Below are 27249 nucleotides of genomic sequence, written 5' to 3' on the forward strand. Positions count from 1 at the left end.
CCCAGCCTTGCTGGGGACTGTAGCCTTTCTCGTGTGAGTTAGATGATCTAGAAAGAATATTTGCATCAGACGCCCATTAGCCTTGGGTTTCCTCTGTAGCTGATGGCATACTCATTAGGATGTCATCCCACTATCTCAAGAACAGCTGTTTCCATATTGACACTTCTTTTCTGGGATTACAAAGGGCCACTGGGGGGCTTTGGGGGAATGCAAGGTTTCTGCAAGATGAGATAAAAGGGACATATCAGACTGGTGTTTTATAATTAGTTGTCATCACTCTGGGGCATCTCTAGCTGCTGCTATGCTGCTGGGTTCATGAGAGAAAGCAGCACACGTGTTTACGTGCACAAGCTCGCACTTGCAAATGCACACGCAGGATCCTGCAACCACTCCAGGAGCACAAGATGGGAGATCAGTCCAAGAGCACGAATGGCTCTTCAGGACTAGCTCCAGAAGTGTTGGCAGTGCTCTCAGTGACACCTTTGTCCTGTTTCATTTTGTCTGTCTGCATCTTGTTTCAGAAGATTTAAAATGCTTCTCTCAGAGGCATACCTTGGAGGCTTTGCATTCAGCAGTCATTCCAACAGCAAATCCGTAGATGAGGAGACCCACGACATACCCCAAAGGAAAAAGAGAAACAGAGGAAATCAAGCAGGTGTTCCTGAAACATTTCTCATTGGATTAAATAACCCAGTATCAGACTCAAATCTGTCCTTTCAGGAAGAGGCCTGTGGTTCTAGCTCACCCTCCACAGCCCTACTTCTGCTACTGACATTGCATGAGCACGTTCTCAAAGGTATGAGCCCCATCACTGTCCGTCCTTAGTTGGCTCAAATCCCCGTAACATTGATCCTTCTGTTTATAATTTAATTTTTATTTTTATCAAAATAATATGTGTACATGGCAATATTCATAACCTTTGAAAGCTGAAGAGTACTAGAAGGCTTAGAAAGAAAAACCCCAGGCTCCAGTCCTTTCCTCCCGACTTCTGAGTCTGTTTCCCTACAAACACACATATCTCTTCCCCCTCTGTCTTCTGAATATATTGACATCATAATTTAAATCAAAATTCAGTTTTATTATGAATATTAAAATCTTGTTTACATCTGAGAAATATTACACATTATGATGGCATGTCTTGGATTTTACAACTTTATGTTTTTCCTGGAGTTGATAATTGCCTTATTTCAGTGTTTGTTTTATGTTCTTTGTATTTATCAATCATTTTTATCTAAGATTTTCAATAGAGCTGTGTAACTCCTCTCAATTTGGTAAATTCATCAGATACTTAACCCACTCCTTTTTTTCTTTTTATTTTTTGAGACATTCTTTCTGAAGCACTCCTTCCTCCTGCATCAATTGGATTAGCTCTTCTCTTGGTCTCCTGCATGACTGTCTTCTTGAGAATCCTCTTTTCTATTATTCTGGAAACTCCCTTGGTACCTCTCCTGTGATCAGTTCTTTTCTTGGAATTCATATTCCCTTCTAACATTCTTCTGCTGGAGACATCTTCCAGTAAAGGTGCATGAGAAGTAAATTTGTGTGTTACTGAACGTCTGCCCTCACACTTAACTGATAACTTATTTAGTGATTGGTAGTCTGCTGTTGAAATCCAAAGCTGCATTTACAGACTTGACTCCTCTGCTAAGTTCCAGGTCAAAATGTTCAGGCATTAGAAGCTCTGTCTTCCCCAAGCTACTCATTATCATCTCCCCAAACCTTCCCTTCCTCCTGTGCATTTATTTTGACTAATAGGACCATCCTTCCTCTAGTCTATCAGAATAGAAATTGTAAAAGAACAATGTCCTAGTTCTGCACTTAATCATTTCTCATTTGGACAATTGCAATAATCTTGTAACTGCTCTCTCAGCCTCCAATAAACCCTGGTTCTTTGTTCTGCCATTCATCTTTTATCAATCAAGTCCCCAAAACTCAGATTGGACGGTGTCACTTCCTTCCTAAAAGTAACTTTAAATGGCTCCCCCTTGCTCATGGAATGAGGTCTAAAATACATTGTTCTATAGTATGCAAATCAGAATATAGCCTTAATGTCATTTTTTTTTCTTTTTTCTTTTTTCTTTTTCTTTTTATTTATTTATTTATTTTTTTTTTTTGAGACAGAGTCTCGAACTGTCACCCAGGCTGGAGTGCAGTGGCACGATCTCAGCTTACTGCAAGCTCCGCCTCCTGGGTTCATGCCATTCTCCTGTCTCAACCTCCTGAGTAGCTGGGACTACAGGCGCCTGCCACTACAACCGTTTTTGTTTGTTTGTTTGTATTTTTAGTAGAGACAGGGTTTCACCATGTTAGCCAGGATGGTCTATGATCTCCTGACCTCATGATCCGCCAGCCTCGGCCTCCCAAAGTGCTGGGATTACAGGCGTGAGCCACTGCTCCCAGCTGCCTTAATGTCATTTCTTACTACCCTTGTTCTCATAGGCAGAACTGTGCTATCTCATGTAATTTTCATGTCAACAGTCTATTAACTGCATTTGTGCCATAGAGGTTTAAAATTCATAGAATAGAGTACCCCCAGCAAGCAAGAACAGTTAGAATCCCCTAGTCATCCTCATCTACCTACAAGGATTTGTGCACTGGAGGTGTTTTACCCATTCTGGTCAAAGCTTGCATTTCGGTGTTTTGATTTACAGGATGTTGGGTATACTCTAGAACACATTCAAGATAAACCATATTCCTATGACATGAGGCTTCAAAGCAACAGTATATCACAAAAGCAGATTCAACATGCTTTCTTTTCTTCCTTCCTCACTTTGGGAAAATATACATGTGACTCATCCCAGATGTCCATGAGCAAATGGACAGTTGACCCTGGGAGTGATATGACCCTGGGCACAGGAGCGAAAGCAATCTGATGGCCCTAAAGAAAGCCATTGTCCTTTGCAGCACCAGAGGGATTACTTGAACCAAGATGAACTATTCCCCTGTTGAAGAAAATTGCTTGTTAAATTTCTCCTCCTGGAAAAAGGAAGCACGGAAATTAGAAACAGATGTAAAAGTTGATCATTCGCCACCCAATGCTTATTAAGACACCTGAAATTTGAGAGCTAAGCCTAGTAAAAATCGAGTCAACAGCTATTGGCTCTGTTTGGAGGTATGCCATATATATTTAGCGAATCCTGGGCAGTCAATACCATAGATAAGAACATTATTTATATTGCCATTCCAGGTGCAATTACACAGTTTACCCTGTGAAACTGCGCTTCATAAACATGACAAATCAATGCTAGTTATCAAAATCTGTCCACAACTGACAGCACATGAAAAAGGGTTTTGCAAAATGATCTTGAAAGCCAATCGACACAGCCAGCTTCATAGAGGTCAGCTTATTACCCGCTTAATCACATAGCCATCTTGCAAGAGCGTTGATTCCTCGGACCCTGGGCATAACATCACTCCTAATAGCACACACAATAAGCCATTACTACCATGTAGAATAGCCCTTAGCCAGGCTATAGCCACTGATGACCTGATTTGGTCTCATGCTGGGAAGAGCAAGTGGAGTTCTCATGGGGACAAATCATATCAAGACCAGATGTGAAGGACCTTCACGTGGAGGCATAAAATCCATCTGCAGCTTGTGAGCAAGATCTCTGTCTGCGGATGAAGAGCTGAACAACCTGCAAGCATGCTGATGGGCCTCGTCCTTGATGTCCATAAAGCAAGGCCTTCTAACACAGATGCTGACTCATCTTCCACATGGGTCATTCACATTTGACATTCTCTATGGCTAGATCCTTGCCAGAAAGATCGAGTGAGATCCTGGGATGGCTGATTCTCACGTGAGGTTTCCAGGCTGCAGATGGTGCATTTTTCTCCCTGCCCTGCAAGAGGATAAGGTCTAGCTTCCTTTGTGATGTGTGATTTTCAGTTGATGGGGATAGGGGTTCTTAACCTGGGTGAATTAATTCTGTACTCATAGTTACTCAAATGAAATCTACTAAACAGGGAGCTCTCAAAGGTTCAGGAAGAAGTCTCTTTACCACTCAAAATATGTGGCTAAGCCGGATGGCCTTTTAGGAATTCAGGCAGATGAAACATGGACCTTATAGCAGAACAGACAGGAAGAGGCAGAAGGCTAGATGGTGAAGTACAGGAGGCTGTTGTGGCAAATGAGACAACAGGAAAACCATGTGCAGAATTGAGACTGGAAGAAAAGGGAAGGTGCACACGTCTTGTTTACAAAGAACTTTCACAAACATTGTTTCATCCTGTTGGGTGGGTGTTCGGTAGACTTGACATTTTCTATGATTGGCGCTTGCTATGATAAAGATTGAGTGATTGATGCTTGCTATGATAAAGATTGAGTGAGATTCTGGGATGTGCGATTAGCACGTGAAGTTCCCATGCAACATAGGCTGCATTTTCCTCTCTGCCCTGGAAGAGGGCCAGGTCTGCTTCCCCTTGTGATGACATTTTCACATGCAGACTCAGGGCTAAGGCCAGCAGTCTTTCACTTCACCACAGACACCTCATCACAGAGAGGAGCTGAGTTTGAGGAACAAAAGAAAACTCTTCTAATAAGCAAAAGTTCCCTTGCATCCCCGGTTCTTGGCTCAGCACTTGATCCGTTGTAGTAACACAGAAGAGGGAGGCAGTCAATGGACTCTGGAGCCTCTCATTGCGACCCTGAGTGAGTTACTTCAATCTCTGTGCCTCAGTCCTTTTGTCTTCATCCAGGGAAAATAAGAGTACCTATTTGATAAAGTGTAAAGAGAACTAAATAAATTAAATATTTTAAAACTTTAGAATAGTGCCTGTAATAGAATATGCCATATAAGGGAGTTGCCTTATTTTATTAAACACTCAATAAAATAGTGGTTGAATGAATGAAGTAACATAAGCAATAAATGAAAATAGTACAATCCATTTAGACAAGGATGAAGCCAGTATGATAGAGCTTAGTACAGTATACAAGAAGAGCATGGACAGTGGCATGGCAGAAGCAAGGAATTGACCATTTATTCTAGAACACCACACCCTCTCCCAGCAAGGATAAGCAGGAATCAAACTGCACAATTCAGTCTAAACATCTTTTATCTCATTTGCCTGGCTGCTCATGGAGGATAAGTATTAAATGAAGTATTAAATGAAGCCTAGACTGCAGTCCAGCAAGGCAAGGGAAAGAAGGGAGAGGCAGGGAAGGGAAGGGAAAGGAGGGGAGGGGAAGGGAAAAAAGAAGGAAGGAGAAAAGGGAAGAGAAGAAAGAGAGGAAGCAAGGAGAGAAGAGGAAGGGAAGAAAGGATGAAAGGGAGGGAGGAAGGGAAGGAAGAAAGGAAGGAAACAAGGAAGGAATGGAAGGAAGAAAGGAAGGAAGGAAGGAAACGTAAGGAAGGAAGGGAGGGAAGGAAGGAGAAAGGGAAGAAAAGATGAAAGGAAGGGTGGGAGGGAGAGAGAGAAGGAAGGACAGAAGAAAAGAAAGGAAAGAAGAAAAGGAAGGAAGGAGAAAGGGAAGAGAAGAAAGGATGAAAGGAAGGGTGGGAGGGAGGGAGAGAAGGAAGGACAGAAGAAAAGGAAGGAAGTTAGTGAGGGAGGAAGGAAGGAAGGAAGGGAGGGATGAAGGAGGTAGAGAAGAAAAAAGGAAGAAAGAATGAAAGGAAGGGAGGGAGGGAAGGAAGGAAGAAGAAAGGAAAAAGGAAGGAAAGGAAGGAAGAAAGGAAGGGAGGGCAGGAAGGAAAGAAGGAAGGAAGGAAGGGAGGGAGGGAGGGAGGGAGGGAGGGAGGGAGGGAAAAATGTATCTGCCCACCCTAGCTAGGTACAGTTCTACCCAGAGTCTTCCAAATGGCACAGGAGGAGGAAAAGTCTGTCCAAAGACAGATAAAAAACAGTGCATTGTGTTAGAGCAAACTGTAGGTGAAACCAAGAAAAAGCTACACTTTCCCACACTGGTGAGCTGGAGATAATCTCGCAGGCCCTGGGCCTGTGAGGTCTGGTGACAGGAGTGTTGCTTGATGTCTTGGTCCTGTTCTTACGGATATTGGGTTTCATGTTTGACCTAAACTCCAGCCAGTTTTCAAACAGAAAATTATGGATGTAGGCAGCCTTTCTGTTTGTCTAACCTCAGTCTCAGCTTCCTCTAATGAGACATGACATGAATTACCTAGGCTATAGCTGGGTCGGGAGGTAATGGGATGGGGGTGGAATGTTGAAGAAACACAGAGTTTCCCTTCCAAACTTCCCCCTCCTGCTCTAGGAATTTTCCAAGTCTTTTAAGAATGTACTTTTTGAAGATTTAGCTATGTTTCATTTTTGTATTGATACATAATACACATATATATTTATGGGGGACATGTGATATTTCGTTACATGCATAGAATGTGTAATGATCGAGGCAGGGTATTAGGAAGAATATGTTTTCTTCCTGCATATGTGTTGGTTCAATTTCATCCTACTGCTCCTCTTCCCTGCTTCACATGACAATAATTACAACACCAGCTTCCATCAAAGTGATGGTTTCTCCCATCCCCTAGCTGGGGGCAGGTTTGGGCGATGGCTGCAGTGGGAGCCCTGAGTGTGTGGCTCCACCTCCAAATCCCTCCCCTGCATCCCACCCACCTCCCTGATACTCACTGCCCTGTCTTCACCCCTCCAGAGCTGAGGTGGACCAAAGGCCAGGGCCCAGCAGAGAGCTTTATGTGCCTGAGCTGTCATGGGCTGGCCTTGGGTTTTGGGTTTTTTTGTTTGTTTTTGTTTTTGCTTTGTTTTGAGACAGAGTTTCGCTCTTGTTGCCCAGGCTGGAGTACAATGGCACAATCTCGGCTCACCGCAACCTCCGTCTCCCATGCTCAAGCGATTCTCCTGCCTCAGCCTCCCAAGGAGCTGGGATTACAGGGACGCGCCACCACTCCTGGCTAATTTTGTATTTTTAGTAGAGACGAGATTTCTCCATGTTGGTCAGGTTGGTCTTGAACTGCTGACCTCAGGGGATCCGTCTGCCTCGGCCTCCCAAAGTGCTGGGATTATAGGCTTGAGCCACCATGCCTGGCTGGGCTGGCCTTGGCTTTCTCTGGGACTGATGGGTGTTTAAACCCACCTCTTGTTCTTGCAGGGTGCCTTGTGGGTTTTTTGCTGGGAATCTCTGGGGACTTATCCCTGCAATTCCCTGGTCCAAATGATGCCTCTCTTCCAATGAGCCATTTCAGGCGCCTCTCTTTCCCTGAGCCCCACACTCCTCTTTTGTCTCCCTCTCCCTCCTCCTACAGCCTGTAGGTGAGGTCATTGAGGGGTTTCAAACCTGCTTCTCAGACACCCCTTGTGCATGTCCTGCTTAGAGGCCTAACTTCTTGATTGGCATGTGGGAGAAGGTGGGAATAGTTGCCACCTATTGCCTGGAGACCTCAAACGACACTGAGAAAGAGCCCGCTTTTAACAGCCTGCAAGATGTTACAAGGAAGTATGGCTCAAGATGGAAGCTAGGACAGATATTTACACGGTCAGCTTTGGATTGTTTCCGTTTCCTTCATGTAAGTGGTATGTCACCTTTTACAAGGGAAGGAATGATAAGGAACAAAATCAGAGTGGCCCCTCAGGTCACCTTCCCATCTCTTCCTCCAGCTCACCATCCTTTGCCCCTTCTGCTGGGGCTCATGCTGGCTTCAGCCTGCCTTCTGCCCTGGGAGTGTCATGACAGCACCTATTATACAGTATGACCTCAGTCACCTCCCCAGCTGAAACCTCTCTGTCCTGTGACCTGTCCTTTCAGTATTCTGCCAAATGAACAAAATAAAGCAATGCAAATGAGTTTACTTAGTGCCAGCAAGTGGCAGTTCTGAGGTCAGACACACATGTGAGTGGACTTCCAGGGGACAGACAGGTCAGCCTCACTAGTGGTGATTTCAGGCATTGGGCAAACGGTTGGACAAATAGTTGAGGCCGGCTCATCAGGATCACCCTGGGCTGCGATGATCAGGCCGCATGTCCGTGCCAGGGCCCAGGATTCCATCAGGAGATCATTTAACCTTCACGTGGCTTTTCAGCATGCATCCACACGGGCACTGACTTCATCTGTGAGGCCCCTCCTGTGACCGCGCATACACGTTGGCCCAGCAGACTCTTCCCCGTCCTGCTGCTGCCTCTATTATCACCAGCATTGCAAAATGCTCTCTCTGTGATGGAATATTCCCCCCCATTCCCCCCACCCCTTTCACGCCCTGCTATTCATGACCAAGAACACCCATTTGCTTTGATACATCTTGCTGTGGCATGTCAAGATCAGTGACTTTCCTGAAACCTGGCTCAACGGATTTCTATGTATTTTCCTTCCAGGATTTTAATGCAAACATTTTCACCAAGACTGGAAGGAAATGTTCAAAACAAACAAACAAAAGGCTTTGCCAGCCTTAAGTGCGCTGCTCCCTGAGGCATCAAAAGCAGCAGCTTCAGAGAGTCTAGAACCGGAGTGTCTTCTACATCTCCCTCTCCTGCACACAGTTTGTTGACTGCCCCCTATCCCTGAGGCATCTTTCCCCCCATGACTCCCACCCCACATCCAGCAGCCATTAGGCCCTTCCTGGATGCTGAGAGTACCGTGTCATCTGCCATCCTGAAAACAACCTGCTCTTTCTATGTAATATTTTTTCGTAGGTTTTCCTCTTGCTGTTCTTTTTTTTTTTTTTTTTTTTTTTTTTTTTTGAGACAAAGTCTCGTGCTGTCTGCCTACCAGGCTGGAGTGCAGTGGTGAGATCTCAGCTCGCTGCAACCTCCACCTCCTGGGTTCAAGCCATTCTCCTGCCTCAGCCTCCCAAGTAGCTGGGATGACAGGCACCCACCACCATGCCCAGCTAATGTTTGTGTTCTTAGTAGAGACGGGGTTTCACCATGTTGGCCAGGCTGGTCTTAAACTCCTGACCTCAGGTGATCCACCCACCTCTGCCTCCCAAAGTGCTGGGATTACCGGCGTCAGCCACCGTGTACCACCTCCTCTTGCTGTTCTTTTCAGTTCACCCTTAATTTACCATTTCCCAGTCCTTTGGTCCAATGTCTCAGTCCCTCAGGGCTGGCCTGGAGCCGCATATACTCAGATTTATGGCTCACCCTTTCCCTGCCCTGCCTACATGGCTATTTCCAGAGTTCCCTTTCAACTAGCTGGAAGATGCTGCCAGGAGACTGGAAGTCAGATGGAAAGGAAGGGCCAGGAATTTCTCCTCACCTCCCCTTGACCATGAATGAAGGCTCTAGCAGTGACTGAATCTCCCACTGGATGGGTCTGCAAGTTTCCAGCCTCTAGTAGGTGACCCTGGCTCTCCCAGCTCTAATAACTCGGCTCCTTCCTTGACCACTTAGGCCAGCCTCCCCGCCTCCCCTTTGTGCTTCTTAGCCCCTCCATCCCCTGTGCCTTACTCCTGGTGACATCAAAGCAGCAGCTCCAGAAACTCTAAAATTGCTCAATCTAACAGTTTCCTGTATTGACATTCTCTTCTTTTCAAAGACAGAGTTTTCCATTTTCCTGTTGGATTCAACAGATGTATCTTCCTTTGGGATTTCCAAACTGCTGTAGTCTGATAAAGTCCCGTGGGACAGCAAGCTGGACCCTGAAATCACACCAGTTGACTTTGGTTTTCATCCTAGCTCTGACATTTCTAGCTGTGCTGCCATGGCCAACTTGTTAAACCCCTCTGAGCACCAGTGTCTTCACCTCTAAAACAGGGATAATGAAACTCATTTCTTCCCTGGAAGTAACCTTTGATAACCTCACAGCATGTGGCCTGGCAATGGGTGGGTGCTCAGTGAACATTCGCTCCCCTCACTTCTCCTAAAGTGGTCGTAACTGTGAGAGTATGAATGCATATCCCTTCCGGTGAAACACATTTGTATTCTAACAATGGAAAGAAATACTTGGCCAGGCATGGTGGCTCATGCCTGTAATCCTAGCAGTTTGGGGGGGCCGAAGCGAGAAGATTGCTTGAGTCCAGGAGTTGAAGACCAGCCTGAGCAATATAGTGAGACCCTGTCTCTATTTTTTTTTTTAAAGACCTTAACTCAACAATTAATTTTGAATGTGTAAGTCTCCAACACACATGGCAAGACAAGCAGAAAGATAATTTTGGACAAGCCAACCTTTGAGAGCCTTTAAATCACTCCAAGGAGGTGGTCACCTACTCCGCAGGGACTGGGGAGGGCTCCATTATCTGGGAGGAGACTCTTGTGCTAATATGAAAAGTGATCCTTCTCCCCGCCTCCCAAGGGAAGGATGTGGAATGTGTGAGACTCAGATGTGTGGGAGTCTGGCCCAGGGTTATTTTTGTTTCCATTAACATTCTCTTCTATATGTATTTTAACCTTAATCAAATGCATGTGTTTTTGTTTTATTTGCACTTAGTTCATCAAAATGTCCCTTATGGTCTGAACTATGCCATAAGCCTAAGCCCCCCAGTGAAACACTCATTAATACCCCTGGGAAACAGGAAGTTGCATTTAGTCAAATGTAAATAAATTCAGCTCCCCGGGGCTTTGCCCTGGCCTGGGTCACAGAAGAGGCAGTGGCTTCTCAGTCCATCTCATCATTGTCCCCTCCACCAACTCCAAAACTGAGCTGGAAGAATGACATGCCTTGACTCTGAACAGATAAAGTGTTCTGAAAATGTGCCTATCCTTTGTTCAAAACCGTTACAACATCAAGTGCAGTTTTACAAAGAAATGAGTTTCTCTTGCTTTGGCTCAATCATCGGGTATCGTTCCAGATTTTTTCCCACCCCCCGCCAGTACTTTGAAACCAGGCAGTGCAGGCAAGAAGCAAGAAAGAGGGAAGAAAGAGATGTAAACCTAAACCACCTCGCCAAAGACGCCGTGTGAGCCGTGGTGAAGAGGTTTCCATCTCCCCCTGTCTCTCTCACCCTCTCACTGACTCTCCCACTGCACACATGGAACCAATTACGAACAAAACCCAATTGTTGTATATTTGGAACTTCCCACATCAACTCGATGCTTTCTTTAACTGACTTGCGATGTGTGTCTGCGTTGGAGGGCTGAACCCAGGTTTCCAGTCTGCACGCTGCCGCCGCCGCTATGGCACCCCTCTCCTGTTTCTTCTGATTCATTTTCTCATAGTGTAAAACTCTGCTTCTTCCCTTCGCACCCCACCCCCATTTCCTATTAGGTTTGTTTGAATAAACAGAACCTTCTTTTCCGTCATTTTCAATAAACTCAGCACTAGTCTGCAGACAGTGTCTCAAAGCTGGTGCCCAGAGTGTATGAGGCTAACACCAAAAACCAGGGGATGACTACAAAGGAAATGGCCATTCCTTTCGTAAAACTCAGAACAGACAGAAGCAGTGTATGTAGAAATGCTTTAAAAAGAAAAAGAAAAAAAATCCGAACATACCCCATATCCTGGAAGCCCCTTACTTGATTTTCTTTGTAGTAATTTTTTCTGCTATGGAAATAAGCCGATTTAGGGAGGAGTAGAGATGGGGCAGGTAGAGGAAAATATTACGGAAAAATTAACGTTTGAAACCATTTATGCCATCCGTCAAAGAAAGCTGTCTGATCTGAAATTACACAATGTGATCAGAAAATAATTGACAGACTTGATGGATGAGTCTGCTTCGACACAAGACACAACCTTGTAAAATGAAACATAGTTTCTTCGCGTTTACTGGCATGCATAAAAATAAATGTTCTATAACACAAACATTTAAATGACAAGGTGCCAAACGCAAGTCTGCTCGATTTGATTCGATTCATCTGAATCATGTGATTGAAGCAGTTTCTTCTTCTTTCCCTCATACTTTCTCTCCGTGGACTGTATTCACATATACAGTGAGTAATACCCGTGTGTTTATTTTTATGTGTTAGAAAGCAGGAAGGGAAAACAGATATACATGTCTGATGCTCGGTTTTATGGATAGAATTTATGACTGCAAAGAGGTCCCTGATGTGTTCTGTCTCTGGTCGTCAAATATCGTTCCTCCGTTCAGAAGAGAGTGAAATCAGAACGTAGGATTCTGCATTAATCTCCATTCCAGATGGTGATATTCCAAATAGTCTTTTTAAGGTGAGCATGTGACCTACTGTACAGCCGAGGGGCTTGGGAGTCACGTGATGGAATGAATAATACGTCTGATAGAGCTTTGATTAGACAACTGACCTGGTTACCATCTGCAGCCACAAGAAGCAAAGTTGACATTTCTGGATCAGTCTCCCCAGGAGCGTTACTTGCCCACGAGCGGGACACCGCAGTCTCGCTGAACCAGCTGTGCAGAGGGACAGATGGAAGAAAGCTAGAGATGTTGCTTCGTGAGCGCTGAAGTTGCAGAACTTGGGCTGGTTTTCTTTCTTCCCATCCCCCCTCCTCCTGACAAACCACATCTTGACTCAGATGGTCGAAAGAAAAACTCTTTCAGTTATTTGATATTTGGGAACCCTCCAGGAGACCATAACTTATTTTTGAGGGAGGCTCCTTCTCTCCCTTTGCTGGGAACACACACACACACACACACACACACACACACAGAGAGACACAGCTGTACACCATGGTGGTTCAGGCTGCAGTGGCTCCGAATAGATCCCAAAGACTTTTACTGAAAATTCCTTATGGATCTCTGAGAAGGCGCAGCGTTGAAAGGGTAAGCTACGTGGCGGGCTGTTTGCTTCTCAATTGCTCCAAAGACAGGGAGATGTTTTTCTCATTGTATACCGCGTTACTTCTGTCACTCACGTTCCCAAACAGTTGGAGTTCCTGGGACTGTAGAATACTATCTGATCTGTAATTTTAGTTTTTTAACAGATAACAATGAGAAACCTGAAACAGTAATTTTTGTAACTTGTGGATCTCGGATGGGGGAGGGGTGCTCTTAGAGATGAAATACGAGGGATAAGATTGGGTCGGGAACTTCCCCCGGAATGGGTTTGAAAGATTTGAGTGCTTGCTGAGAAATGCATGGGGGTTGCGAAACTGATTTCTTCTGTGTTTATTGAAACATACTGATTAGTGCAGCAGGGCTGTGAATTCCTTCTGCTGGGTGACAGTGTCTAAAAGGGAGGTGATGGTGATGTGAAGGAGCTTCAAAGCCTTGGTGGTTTAAATTATGCAGGCAGTTGATTAAAAGCTTTTTTTTTGTCCCCAAATACATTGCTATCATTTGGGGTTTATTTGTTTTTAATACTATGGATTTTGGCTTAAAATTACTCTGTTAATTTCCTGAAAGCATGTTTACTTTGGAAGTCTCTAGCAGAGAAGATCCTATAAAATAATAATAAGGATTTGTCCTTCTCTGGAGTAACAGATGCAGTTTGAGGCTGACTGTAGTTAATGCAAAGCTGGTTGTCGTTGGGGTGACAGGCTCAACATGCAGGAGGAATCCCTACACCCACAAAGCGTACAGCAGTTCTGTTGGTCTCAGAAATCCCAAAAGCCCGTGTTTGAATCGTGGCAAGCCCTTGCATGAGTTTTCGTCACCTACATAGACGTCTTCAGTTACGGTGTAGTCCAAGACCTGATAAAGCGAACAGCCTCACATGACGCTCTCTCGCCAGATCAGCAATATGCAGCATCTTATAAAGATCAGAATTGAATTCAAGTGACTTTGTCTGGTTGGTATACTTACTACTCAGTGATGTTTAATTTTTAAAAAAAACAACTAAAGGTTTAAAAATATGAGGGGCTAACTAAATACTTAGGCAAGGTTGATTTCCTGAGTTTTGATGAGTTACATTTTTCTGCCATTTGAATAATGAAAAAAAACTTCGCTTTCCATTCTAGTTGTGTGTAGGTCTTGATTTTGAGACTTATTTCTTGTTCTGAATGTCAAGATCATCAACTAATATGTACTAAATACTTACTGTGTATTTCGTGTTATACCAATAGCTTAGAGCTTAGGCCATCAGTGATAGCAAAATTTACGCATGGATCAGGCTGCTATTGAGTGTGATGTTAGGTGTTAGTGAAAACTCTTTGGTCTGTATGGTAACTAAATTTTTATCATGTGTTCTATTATTAAGATATTGATTCACAAATACTAACATGGAAATGTGAATTGTGTGCCTTAGGGCTCTGCGAATGGCAATATTGAGCAGATACTTATCCTTTATAGACGCGCGCACACACACACACACACACACACAAATCCAGTCACCCGGAAACCTCCATTTATACCATTATGATCTCCAGATAAAGTGCTTAATAAATCATGTATGTTTGCATAAATTCAAATATATGCAGTTACCACTTCTGTTAGTCATTGTTTACCAATTTTAGAAAAATTGACAATATAGGGATATAGTATCTTACACAAAACATATCTATTATTGGATATGTTTGCATACACTTGCCTTCAAAGCACACAGGGCTATTTTCTGCCCTTGAGCACACCCCATTGTTACACCGGCCTTAATGTGAGTATGGTCTGAGCTCTCTGGGGCCCTCCCGTGCAGCACAGCCTTGGAGCACTGGGTCTTCCCTGTGAAGGTAAGGTAGCACCTCACCCTCCACAGCAATGGGAAGTGGAACTAATTGAAATGTATGATTTCCTGTCAATTCCACTGGATATCTTACACCGTGGGTCAGTGGAATTGACAATTCTGTGACAATTTTCAGAATGGAGTCCCGTGTTCATAGAAGAGGAGGAGAGGAAAGGGCAAACGCTGAGAGCCGGCACTCTTCCATTGGGAGTGTAAAGCAACAGCAGTTTGTTCAGTTCCGTCAGCGGTTTCCATTGTCTCACAGTATCTAATGACGTGGAAGACCTTACATTTCTATAAGGCTTTCAGTCCATTCCCCTGCTTTACCATCGCAAGTTACTAACAAGGCACAGAGCCCAGGGGTTACTACCCTTGTCCTGTATAAATAGGGAAACCAAGGTATGGAGAGGTTTAATCTTCTCTATAGGAATATACAGTCAATGACAGAGTGGGACCTAAATCCAGGGACCTGGCATTGCATGTCCTTACCCATGGGATCATGTTTCATCTTTGCTCTCTGGAGGAGCAATGGCATGGCAGCCTAGCCCTGAGAAAAGGGTTATAACCACCTCGTCACCTGTATTCACATTAAAGGTAATATAGAAGACATGCCATTCAGAGGTGGTGAAAACCAAATAGAAGAACATGATTTCCAGGACACTAACAGTCCTGTCCCCTTAGGTGCGCAGGGTTCAACAATTGCTTCTGTATCCAACTGCCTAGAGGTTGAGTTGAAAGAAGGAATTGCAACTTTTTAACCCTGCAACTTAGACATCCACCAAATCCTGAGAGACCAGACTTAGTTCTGGTTCATGCTTCTTCAGACTGCCATGAGCCCATCACTGTGCTAGGGAGGGTGGAAACATGAAAGAAATATGAAATGGGCTTGGTGTGATGGCTAACACCTGTAATCCCAGCACTTTGGGAGGATGAAGTGGTCGGATCATGAGGTCAGGAGATGGAGACCATCTTGGCCAACATGGTGAGACCCTGTCTCTACTAAAATACAAAAAATTAGCCGGGCGTGGTGATGTGTGCCTGTAATCCCAGCTACTCAGGAGGCTGTGGCAGGGGAATTGCTTGAACCCAGAAGGTGGAGGTTGCCGTGAGCCGAGATGGAGCCACTGCACTCCAGCCTAGTGACAAAGCAAGACTCCGTCTCAAAAAAAAAAAAAAAAAAAAAAAAAGAAGAGAAAAGAAAGAAAGAAATATAAAATGCCATGTTTGGTTTGGGAGGAGAGATTAGGCCTGTAAAGTTTATATAAATAAAACAATTAGAAGTCAATGTAATACAGGCTAGAATTAAGCTGCAAAATAAGTAACAGAGACAATTTAGGTGCTACAGAAAGCAGCACGGTGGGATGACAAGGGTGAGGCTTGTCTATTTGCTATTTACGAGTTTTACTATTTACTGTTTGACTATTGACTATTTGCTGTTTGACTATTGACTATTTATGAGTCATATGGCGTTGACAGAGTGACTCGAACTTTCTCAGCTTTGGTTTATCCATCCACAATACCCACGCCTTTTCAGTGCTTGTAAAGGATCACCAAAAATGTATGCAAGGACCTAACACAGTACCTGGCAATCACATAAAATGCAGTCCATAATGATAGGCATCGTTTTTAAGATTGCCCGTCTTTGTGTATAAGAACACTTGGCTTGTATCTTTTTTTTTTTTTTTCCCTTGAGACAGAGTCTCGCTGTGTTGCCCAGGCTGGAGCGCAGTGGCACGATCTTGGCTCACTGCAACCTCCACCTCCTGGGTTCAAGCAATTCTCCTGCCTCAGCCTCCAGAGCAACTGGTATTACAGGCGTGTGCTACCACACCTGGATGATTTTATATTTTTAGTAGAGACAGGGTTTCACGGTGTTGACCAGGCTGCTCTCAAACTCCTGACCTCAAGTGATCCACCTGCCTCAGCCTCCCAAAGTGCTGGGATTACAGGCACGAGCCACCGCACCCAGTCTTGTATTTTTAATAACAGATGGCAATTTTTTATATTTAGACACACTTCCCTGTCTCCTGGAGCCGTCCTTTAGGGCTATTCACTTGCTAAAGCCAAGAAAAGCAGTATATTGTGTCATGGTGATAACTTTTCTGGAACTCCCAATTTTATGTAAGACACGTGGAAAACAAAGTCTTTCAAACTGACTACACGTGAATCCCAAGTAACTCGACTTACTCAAGCCCAGATCCTTCTGTATGGTTTCTTCCCTCAAAGCCAGATGTTTTTTATTCCAGAAGTAAAGTAAAAATGAACTTCATGGAAAATTCTAATAAATGTAAGAACAAAACATGTAAGTGAATTAAGGAAAGAGAAAATGTGGAAATTTTTTTCTGGGAGTTTGCCTTGGGGCAGGGGGAAAGTTTTTATTAAACTAGTATAACTTTGCAATACGAGGAAATGGTTTTATGTTGGAGATTACCTTTATAGATGCAAAGCCTAAGAATGAGTGAGTGAACCTTTTATGTAGCCCATCCCACGTTGTTTTAGTTTATGGTTTTAAGTGGAGGTGAAATCTGCTAGGCTGCTGTCTATATTCTCTGCTCTAGTTTGGGCTCCAGGAAGCTGAGAAATGTGTATGTCTTCACACCCTGAGATGCCCATCTATGAGGGCTTGGACTCAGTCAAGCAAATATTTACCGAGTTGCTGTATCTCTGTTTTCACCCACTGATTTCCCAGCCGTAAGATCATCTGTTGAAGTGGGAGCATAATTTCCCGCATTTATTGGATTGTTCCTCTGCCCCGTTGACTTATCCTCTCTAATATCCACACCCACAGACCCCCCAGGTGGACTGGACATCACTGTTCTCTTGAACATCTCAACACCTCAAATCCAGCATGTCCATGTTGAACTTCATCATCACTCCTAATAATCCTGCTTCTCCTCTAACACCCCCAGCTTCCTAAAACCCAAACTAGATCCTGGCGTCTTCCCGCCTCCTCTCTTTCCATCGTCTCCTTCTCACAGCCACAAGGCACTGTCCATTCCAGCTCTGAGACGTGTCTCCCCCGTCCTGCTCCTTTGTTCCCTGGTGCAGCCCGCCACCATCACTCGCCTGCATATTGCCTTCTCACCATGTCAGGTCTTGCTCCCCTCAATTCATGCTCTGTGCTGCAGCCACTGTGCTCTTTCTAAAACCGAGGGGTGATTGTGCCACTTGTCTACTGAAACCCTTAAGTGGCTCTCTGCCTCAGGATAAGGACAAATCACAAGGCCTTTCCTAATCACAGCCCTCCAGCTTCACCTCTTCCCACGCCTTACTCTGGGAGTGTTATATTCCAACTAGGACGTGTTTGCAGTTCCTCTAAACTACTGAGATTGCTCTTGCCCTAGGGCCTTTGTGTGTGTTTTCATATTCCTGGCACTTTCTGCCTCCTCCCTCCACCCCCTTTACTTCTTTCAGCCTAAAGGCAATTCTACAGGAAGCTCTTCCAGGCACCCCATCCCCTCCCCAAGTCTGAGTAAGTGCTCTCCCTGCAGGCTCTCATAGCACTCTAGAATTCCCTTACCATAGCACAAATCACACTGCATTGAAACCTCTGGTTTGCATCAGTCATAATCCTCCATACAATGCAGGCATCTTGAGGACAGGGAACACCCCTGGGTTCCTGGTTCGTAACAGGAGTGCAATAAAGATCCACTAGATAACAGAATGAATGAAATCTAAAAGTTCATATAAACTCTCAGTGAGCAAATTCGAGAAGAGGATCAGAATTAAGACCTACACTGGAACAGCCTCCATCCCCATGCCAACCTACCACAAGTCCCATTATCTTTGGTGGAAAATGTGTTCGCTCTTACGTGTCAGTACAAGCGGAGAAAGCAAAATGCTCTTTTCTTGTTTATTGGGAACTCTAAGACCATGCCATACATCTTTAAGTGGAACAAAGTTAATGCGCGAACAGCCAATCAGACTCAAATCATAGGTCTCTTCACAAAGTAGTACAAATTCGATGGTTTTATTGGGGGGAAAATGAGACAAGAAAGCATTCTCTTTTACCACAATTATTCCAATATTTTAGGTGAAAGGGTTTTTGTGTGTCTAGGAAAGACTGAAATGGTGGGATATTTCTGGAGCGATATTTTTAACACAGCATAAATTAAACCTTTTTGTACCCACATCATTCATTATATGATGTGTTATTCCAGGTTGACGTCTTGCCAGTCTATTATTTTGCAAACCATTACATTATCACAGCTGCTAAGCTGCATAACTTAAGAATTCGGAATACAACAGAGTCTCTATAGTTGAGTGTGTGGTGCTTACATTCTGAATGTATTCATGCAGGGAAGTGTGAGACGTTACCAAAAACACATACAGCAGACGGCTTTCAGTGGATATTTATTACCATTGAGCACAGGCAGCCAAGAACTGTTCAGACAGATCAGTGTATTCACACATATTATTAGCCAGCCCCCTCATCCTGTATGGGGTTTTGTTCCTTCTATAAATATACGCCTCTCTGGAGAAAAAGAACACGGACTATTGGGGACTCCAATTCTCTGGTTCACAGAATACATTGAAGGCCATTTTCCCTGCATTGGTTAGTCCCGTGCAATTTTAAGTGACCCAAACTTGGTGAACCAATATTTATTTTATTTCGTATAGCAGCTTATGTCATGTTAAGCCATTGACTTCTCATCTTGGGCAGAATGACATTGCTTATTGGCTCAGTGTGGGGAAGGAAAGGCTGTCTCTATGGGTACCACTCCAGAGTTTTCATTCCTCAAGCTGGTGTGGAAAGCAGGATTACAAATCGCTATGCAAATGGTCAGGACTCCCAGGCATTTCAGCATCCTATGCAAAAGGACAGCTCTCAGGCTGGGCCTGAAACTCAGCTATGGTTCTCCTCTTTGAATAGTTTGTCCCCTCCTCATGCCTTGCCATTATGCCATGGGTCATGTTAAAGCAGTGCTTTTCAACTTTATTGTTGCCTTGGAAACACTCAAGGAGCTTTTAAAAACCTATCTGTACCCCAGACCATGTACATCACAATCTCTGGGGATAAAATCCAGGCATCAGTATTTAAATCCGCAGGTAATTCCAACATGTAGCCAATACCAGGAACAACTGACCCAAGGAAATAATATTACCTAGATCAATGATTTGGGCAAGATGCTAGCAGAAGGAAATCAGCTAGTTTTTGTGTTTTCTGGTGGCGTCACATAAAAGAGAAATAAATGGGTTGGTTGCGTTGGGTTTTTGGGTCGTGTCATTCTCAATAGGGGGAAAAACTATTTAGGCTCCTTGAAAGTGGGGTCCATATTCCTGGGACATCCTATGCAGTGCCCAGCACATTGAGGAGAGTCTCTGGATAGTTACTCTGAGGCCTTCTGAAGTCATAGAGTCTAGAATTGTGCATGACTTCCTTCCAGGCTATTTAAGATCAAAAACACCCAATCTAGCTTCTCCCGTATGCTTCTTTTCTTAACTGGTGCATGGACAAAATCCCTTTTGTGTGTCTTTCAATCTGCTGTATTGTACACAAAGTCAATCGTGTTCTCAGGAGAAGCAGAAGATAGCTTTCTTCTCCCTCTCTCTTTTATTTTTATTTTTATTTTTTTTTTAGGTGGAGTCTTGCTCTGTCACCCAGGCTGGAGTGCAGTGGCATGATTTTAGCTTACTGCAACCTCCCCTTCCTGGGTTCAGGTGGTTCTCCTGCCTCAGCCTCTTGAGTGGCTGAGATGAAAGGCACCCATCACCATGCCTGGCTAATTTTTGTATTTTTAGTAGAGAGAGGGTTTCACCACGTTGGCCAGGCTGGTCTTGAACTCCTGACCTCAAGTGATCTACCCTCTTCCGCCTCCCAAACTGCTGGAATTACAGGTGTGGCCACCATGCCCGCCCAGGGGGAGATCGCTTTCTTTACATGCTTTGAAACAGATCTCTTAGAAACTGCTCTAACATAATGAATATTATCCACCTGTGTAATATAAGACTTTCTTTGAACACATAGTTGAAAGCAATCCACTTTTATTTGTATTTACTCATCAATGAGCCTCAGAGGATAATATTATCTATCCTACATCCATAAAACAATATAGAAGAAACTGCCATGGATCTTTATTCTAATCTGGGAGTGGATGAACCACATCTATGGATTTTAACTTCTTTTTTGTCTTCTCTTACTGGTCACTCAATAACTAATACTTCAAAGGACCTGGTCAGTTTTTGTACTAGGTCTCAGAGCCTAACACAATGCCTGGGATAAAGATAGCATAAACAAATATTCATTGAGTGAATGCTGACTACCTGAACAAAAAGAATCCCTTTGTGGTTATAAATTCAAGCCTTTAATAAAACAGAATTGTCCTTCAAGGGCCAGGGTTGTAGTGTGCCTGTGCTTGTAGGCAGATGAACATCTGTGTCATCATCAGTCCTAACAGTGACTTATTTCTTTTTTTTTTTTTTTTTTTTTTTTTTTTTTGAGACTGAGTCTGGCTCTGTCGCCCAGGCTGGAGTGCAGTGGCCGGATCTCAGCTCACTGCAAGCTCCACCTCCCGGGTTCACGCCATTCTCCTGCCTCAGCCTCCCGAGTAGCTGGGACCACAGGCGCCCGCCACTTCGCCCGGCTAGTTTTTTGTATTTTTTAGTAGAGACGGGGTTTCACCATGTTAGCCAGGATGGTCTCGATCTCCTGACCTCATGATCCGCCCGTCTCGGCTTCCCAAAGTGCTGGGATTACAGGCTTGAGCCACCGCGCCCGGCCAACAGTGACTTATTTCAAGATGCTAGCTCTTCTTGGTGAACTGGATCATGAAAAACTTCCTAAAATCCTACTACACAATTAACACCTTTGGGTTCATGGGCAATCCCTTTTCTTCCCAATCAGAACCCTTGTGGGGATATTTTGAGATAGGACAGAAATATGCTTCTGATCATTTTCCTACATTGCTTGCTGACTTTTCTCAAAAAAGCCAAAGGCTTCCAAGCCTGGCTGGCTTTCCTCATTAACGTTCCCATAGAGTGATTGGAGGGATTGGAGGGATCATTTAGATACAATTTCTCCAATCACTCTATTGGAACATTAATGAGGAAAACCATTAAGGGTTAGAAGTATATTGATCATTGCTAGAAAATGCAGTCCTAGTCCAACCACACAGAATCAGTCCCAGAATACAGATATCCCTGGGAATGGAATACCTAGGACGTAACGTTTTATTTATTAATTTCACAGTTTTTTATTTAACATCGACTACATGCCAGACAGTGTTCTAGGCCCAAGAGACACAGCTAAGTCTGTCTGCACTTTTGTGAACTGGTAATATGTCAAGTGGTGATAAGTTCTCTAAAGAGAAATAAAGCAGAGTAAGGAGCAGGGGGAGACGGAGCGTGCAGCATGGTTATATAATGTGGCTCTCAAGGAAGGACAGGGAGGGAGCTGGGAGTAAGCCATGCAGCCATGTGGGGAAAGAACATCCCACGCAGAGGGCACAGCAAGTACAACAGGCCAGAGGCAGGAGTGGACTTGATGTACTTGAGAGATGGCAAGCGGGTAGCTGGAGCAGAGTGAAGGGGTGAGATGGGGGTAGGCAGAAGTGATGATAAAGACTCAGAGACGAGTTAGGAGCCCAGCTGGCACAGGCTGCACAGACCATGAGAATGACCTCTGGGTTTTACTCCGGATAAGACTGAAAAAGATCAGTGGGTCGGGGCTGAAGGATGACGTTAGCTACTAGGTTGATAGAGAAGAAGGCTGGAATCAGGGTGATGCATGAGGTCACTACTACAATCATCTTAGTGAGAGATGATGATGGTTTAGGCCAGCGGATACCCTGGAGGTGGTGAGAAGTGAATGGACTCTGAATTTATCTGGAAGGGAGAGCTGGAGGGATTTCCTGATGGATTGGGTGTCAAAGGAGAGAGGAAGACAAGAGTCAAGAATGGCCCCCCGAGCAGCTGTAGACTGGAGCTGATGCTTACCAAGACCGGAACCACTGAAGGAAGAGCTGGTCAGCGATGACAGCCTGGGCGGGAGAGACCGGGTTCTATTCCTGATGTGCTAAACTTGAGATAATGAGTAAAAATTCAAATGGAGATATACAGTAGGATGTTAAAAACATATGTTCTGTGTTTGGACGAGAGGTCTGTACTGGAGATAAGGTGTGGACATTATCAGGGGTTCCCTGGAGCTGGCTTGACAGGCTCTCCAGAGCCAATTATGTGATTTCTTCTCAACTCTACATTCAGTGATGACACATGATCCTCTTGAAATGGGCCATGGCAGGAAATTTACACCATGTAAATTGGCAAACATTACAAAGCAGGGCTTTTCAGCCCCTAGAGAGTTGATAACAGTTACACAATCACCAGTATACCACTGGAAATTGGCATTTAAAGCTAGAGGACTGTATGATAACATCTGGGGAATGTGCGTGGATGGAAAGAAAAAATGTCAGCAGACTGGACCCGAAGCCACTCGAAAGCTTAGAGATGGGCTCCATGTGGTGGAACCAGCACTGGAGACGAACAGGGAGCAGCCAATGAGGCAGAAAGAGGATCCCAGAAGGCCATGATGGATTTTCAAATGCTGCTGATAGTCAAGTGAGATAAGGACTAAGAAATTGCCTTATTGCAGCATTGTCATAAAAGATTGCACAAACTGCATGCATCAAAATTGCTTTGTGTTGGCCAGGCATGGTGGCTCATGCCTGTAATTCCAGCACTTTGGGAAGCAGAGGTGGGCGGATCACTTGAGGTCAGGAGTTTTGAGAACAGACTGGGCAACATGGCAAAACACCGTTTCTACAAAAAAATTAGCCAGGCATGCTGGCACTCACATGTAGTCCCAGCTACTCAGGAGGCTGAGATGGAAGACTTGTTTGAACCCAAGAGGTCGAGGTTGCAGTGAGCCAAGATTACACCACTGCAGTCCAGCCTGGGTGACAGAAGAAGATCTTATCTCAAAAAACAAAACAAAACAAAAAGAATTGGCATGTGTTTCTAAGTACAGTACACGGATCAGATGCCTGGTCTCCACCTCAGATATCCTAAACCTAATTCTCTGGGGCATATAACAGAGAAGACAGTTTGAGAAGCAGTGCCTTAATATATAGTGTTCCAGAAAAACAGGCACAGTGGGGTAGAAAAAAGAACACAGCAGAGGAAGTGAGGAATAATGCAGATGGGAAAAAAAGAGAAACTCTTAGAACAATTTTTACTCACCGTAAGGTCGGTCCTGGACAGAGAGAGCAGTTAGAGACCGTGGTGGAGACTCAGGGGGTGAAGATTATTACCACTAAGGCCAAGAGTGAGTTTCCTCCCTATAGCACTGAAGAAATAGCATGTTCCTATTTTAAATGTCCCTCCCTTCAGCCACTATGTCAGAAAAATGGAACTGCAATTGTCTCTTAGGTCTTTTCCAGCTCCCACAACCCCTGCAAAATAAAGGCAAGAGAGAAGATGAAAGACCAATTTCAGTATCATCTATTGGTCACCCATGTCAAAAGCCAGCACTCTCCCCTTAGGTGTCTTAGGTGTCCTAAGACCTAAGGAAAGGAAAACCTGTTTTGTTTTGTTTTGTTTTGCCTCTGAATTTTTTTTTCAATGACTTGATGTAATCATGGGTCAGGGCTTCATAATCCAGCTGAGTCCCAGAATAGATTTAGAAAGTATAACTTAGGCTGGAGCCAGCCATCAACTGCCCGAAATGAGCAAGTCCTAATTTGAACTCTGAATTTGGGGATCGACATCTATTCTGTAAAAGCAAATGGATTTGGATCAAATTGGAAGAAATCACATCTAAGATCTCGTGGAGTTCTTTTTTTTTTTTTTTTTTTTTTGAGACGGAGTCTCGCTCTGTCGCCCAGGCTGGAGTGCAGTGGCCGGATCTCCGGGTTTATGGAGATTTTTAAGCTCCGCCTCCCGGGTTTACGCCATTCTCCTGCCTCAGCCTCCCGAGCAGCTGGGACTACAGGCGCCCGCCACCTTGCCCGGCTAGCTTTTGTATTTTTTAGTAGAGATGGGGATTCACCGTGTTAACCAGGATGGTCTCGATCTCTTGACCTCGTGATCCGCCCGTCTCGGCCTCCCAAAGTGCTGGGATTATAGGCTTGAGCCACCGCGCCCGGCCTCGTGGAGTTCTTATAGAAGAAAATCCTGCTATTCTCTGCCAATTAGGCTGAAGGAAAGTAAGTAACAGCCACTGACACTAGGAATGAAGTCTTCCGTGTAGATCCTATCCAGAAAAGGCTTTCTATGTGGGGTTCACCCAGTCACATCATGCCTAGTTCCCCTTCCCCAGCCTCTTAGTTTTCCTTTAAGTAAGAAGGTACCCCTGACACATGAAATTCACATCAGTGAAAGAGAGGTTTTAAAAGCAGACAAGTGTACAGGGGCCCTCCCACGAGTCTGTGCCGATGCTTGTGAATTTGCCTATTTTGTTACCAAAGTGAAATTTGTGTGCCTGGGTGTAGATGAGCAGAGTCACCAGGGCTCTGCAAAAGCTCTTCCTCTGCAGGGGCAGTGACAGCCTTGCTTTGTCACTGGCCTGGTACATAGGCGCTGGGTCCACCCATGTGGGCAGCAATGCGGGTATCACCTTCTGGAATGACTGTCATTAAGATGTTACTCCCATATGCTATGGTCTGAATGTTTTTGTTCCTCTGAAATTAATATATTGAAATCCTATCCCCTAAAGTAATGACATTAAGAGATGGGGCCTTTGGGAGACAGTTAGTGCCCTTATGAAAGAGGCTCTAAAGAGCTCAGTAGTCCCTTCCACCATGTGAGGACACAGGAAGAAACGTTTGCCTGTAAGCCAGAAAGTGAGCGCTCCCCAGGCACCGAATCTGCCTTGATATTAGACTTTCCAGCTTCCAGAACTATGAGCAATAAACTTCTGTTGTTTGTAAGCTCCCCAGTTTATGGGATTTGTTACAGCAGCCTGGAGAGGCTAAGATGCCATCCTTAAAGGGAGGACAAGGAGAGGGAGCTTCCTCCCCTGCTGAGCCCCAGCTTTGGGTTGTCAAGTAGCAGAGCATTTAGGGAGAGGAGCTCATTAAGAAAAAAAAGCAGTCTGGAAATTCATACGGGCACTTGTCGATTTGAAATCAACAACATAGAATGGTGTGCTCATGTCAGCCTGCTGGTCAACTTGGCTTCCTGAAGACCAATGCCCAACGAGCAGAACCCCAGCTCCCAAGGCCATGTGCTGTGCCATTCAACATTACTCTCAGGGGGCAATACCTAGATCCTATGGCTTTTGGTTCAGCCATAGCATCCATCTACAGATCATCTTGTGTTTGTTTGAGACAGAATCTTGCTCTGTTGCCCAGGCTGGAGTGCAGTGGCACAATCTCAGCTCACTACAACTTCCACCTCCCGGGTTCTAGTGATTCTTGTGCCTCAGCCTCCCAAGCAGCTGAGATTACAGGTGTGCACCACCACACCCAGTTAATTTTTGTATTTTTAGTAGAGACAGGGTTTCATTATGTTGGCCAGGCTGGTCTCAAAACTCTTGGCCTCAAGCAATCCACCTGCCTAGGCCTCCCAAAGTGCTGGGATTACAGGTGTGAGCCACCACACCCAGCCCAGATCATCTTATTTGCCCTTCATTTCTAGTAGAATCTCTGGTTGGGTGTTCTGTGTTCTCCTTGATGGCATTAAACCAACATACCTAATAGCAAACAAAAATATCTTCAGGACTCTGTGACTTCCTTTTTTCTTCTGTCAGTGGCCTTAAGGTGGCATAAGAGAAACCTGTCTCATGTATCTTAGAGCAGTGCCCGTGCAGGGCAAGGAAACTTCTGTCCTTACGAGATCCAGCAGTCAGAAATTGGCTATGTTTGAGAGTTGATTTCTATCTCAGATGGTACCCGCAAGACCTAATCCTTTATCTTATCTCCTGGGGCTGTGCTTCTGTTCACTCCAGTTATCTTAGAAAATACAACCTCATAGAGGCATTAGAAACTCAAATGTGTATAAGAGCCAGGCAGGGAAAAGAAATGTAGCAGGAAAATACAGAAAGAGGCACATTGCAAACTGGAAAACTCCTGCCCCAGCAAGTGAGGCCAGCTACTACTCAGCTGTGCCACGGGAAAACCGAGGCTGGCGTTGCTGGATCTTCTAACTTTTCAAAAGAAAATGTATGCATTGTTCTTATATTTAAGGAAAAAATGCATATGTCTGTATGTGTGTATGTGAGAGAGTGAGAGATATGAAATATCTCCATTTTTATAATTCAACTTTAAAAAATAACATTGCATAAGATGCCAGTTTTCAATTCCTATAAGAAAAAGAGCACTGTCCTGAGGCAGGCAGATGACCTGAGGTCAGGAGTTCGAGACCAGCCTGACCAACATGGTGAAACCGTGTTTCTATGAAAGTACAAAAAAATTAACTGGGCATTAGCCAGGTGTGGTGGCTCACACCTGTAATCCCAGTACTTTGGGAGGCCGAGGCAGGCAGATCATGGTCAGGAGATTGAGACCATCCTGGCCAACATGGTGAAACCCCACCTCTACTAAAATACAAAAACTTAGCTGGGTATGGTGGGGCACACCTGTAGTCCCAGCTACTCAGGAGGCTGAGACAGGGGAATCGCTTGAACCTGGGAGGAAGAGATTGCAGTGAGCCAAGATTGCATCACTGCACTCCAGCCTGGTGACAGAGTAAGACTCTGTCTCAAACAAACAAGCAAACAAAAAAATAGCTGGGCATGGTGGCACACTCCTGTAATCCCAGCTACTGGGGAGGCTGAGACAGGAGAATTGCTGAACCCAGGAGGTGGAGGTTACAGTGAGCCAAGATCGCATCACTGCACTCCAGCCTGGGCAACGAAGCAAGACTCCATCTAAAAAAAAAAAGGACTGTCCTACCCTA

General features: G+C 44.6%; 1 protein-coding gene across 11 annotated transcripts in view; it reads left to right on the forward strand.

The window, feature by feature from the left end:
* The window catches only part of LOC105490635 (FERM domain containing 4A), a 699298-nt gene that overhangs the window by 316902 nt on the left and 355147 nt on the right, over positions 1-27249 (forward strand). For 2 of the 11 annotated variants that reach the window (XM_024795699.2, XM_011756453.3), the window contains exon 1: positions 8219-12581. The exons of 4 other annotated variants lie outside the window; for them this stretch is intronic. In XM_024795699.2, the coding sequence (XP_024651467.1) occupies positions 12489-12581 (93 nt within the window). In that variant the 5' untranslated portion in view covers positions 8219-12488. Of the gene's footprint in view, positions 1-8216; positions 12582-27249 lie in introns of those variants that run through there. 5 more of the 11 variants (XM_071068803.1, XM_011756458.3, XM_011756456.3 and 2 more) reach the window with 4 other exon arrangements.

Source organism: Macaca nemestrina, chromosome 9 (assembly GCF_043159975.1).
Source record: "Macaca nemestrina isolate mMacNem1 chromosome 9, mMacNem.hap1, whole genome shotgun sequence".
Classification (NCBI taxonomy): Eukaryota; Metazoa; Chordata; class Mammalia; order Primates; family Cercopithecidae; genus Macaca; species Macaca nemestrina.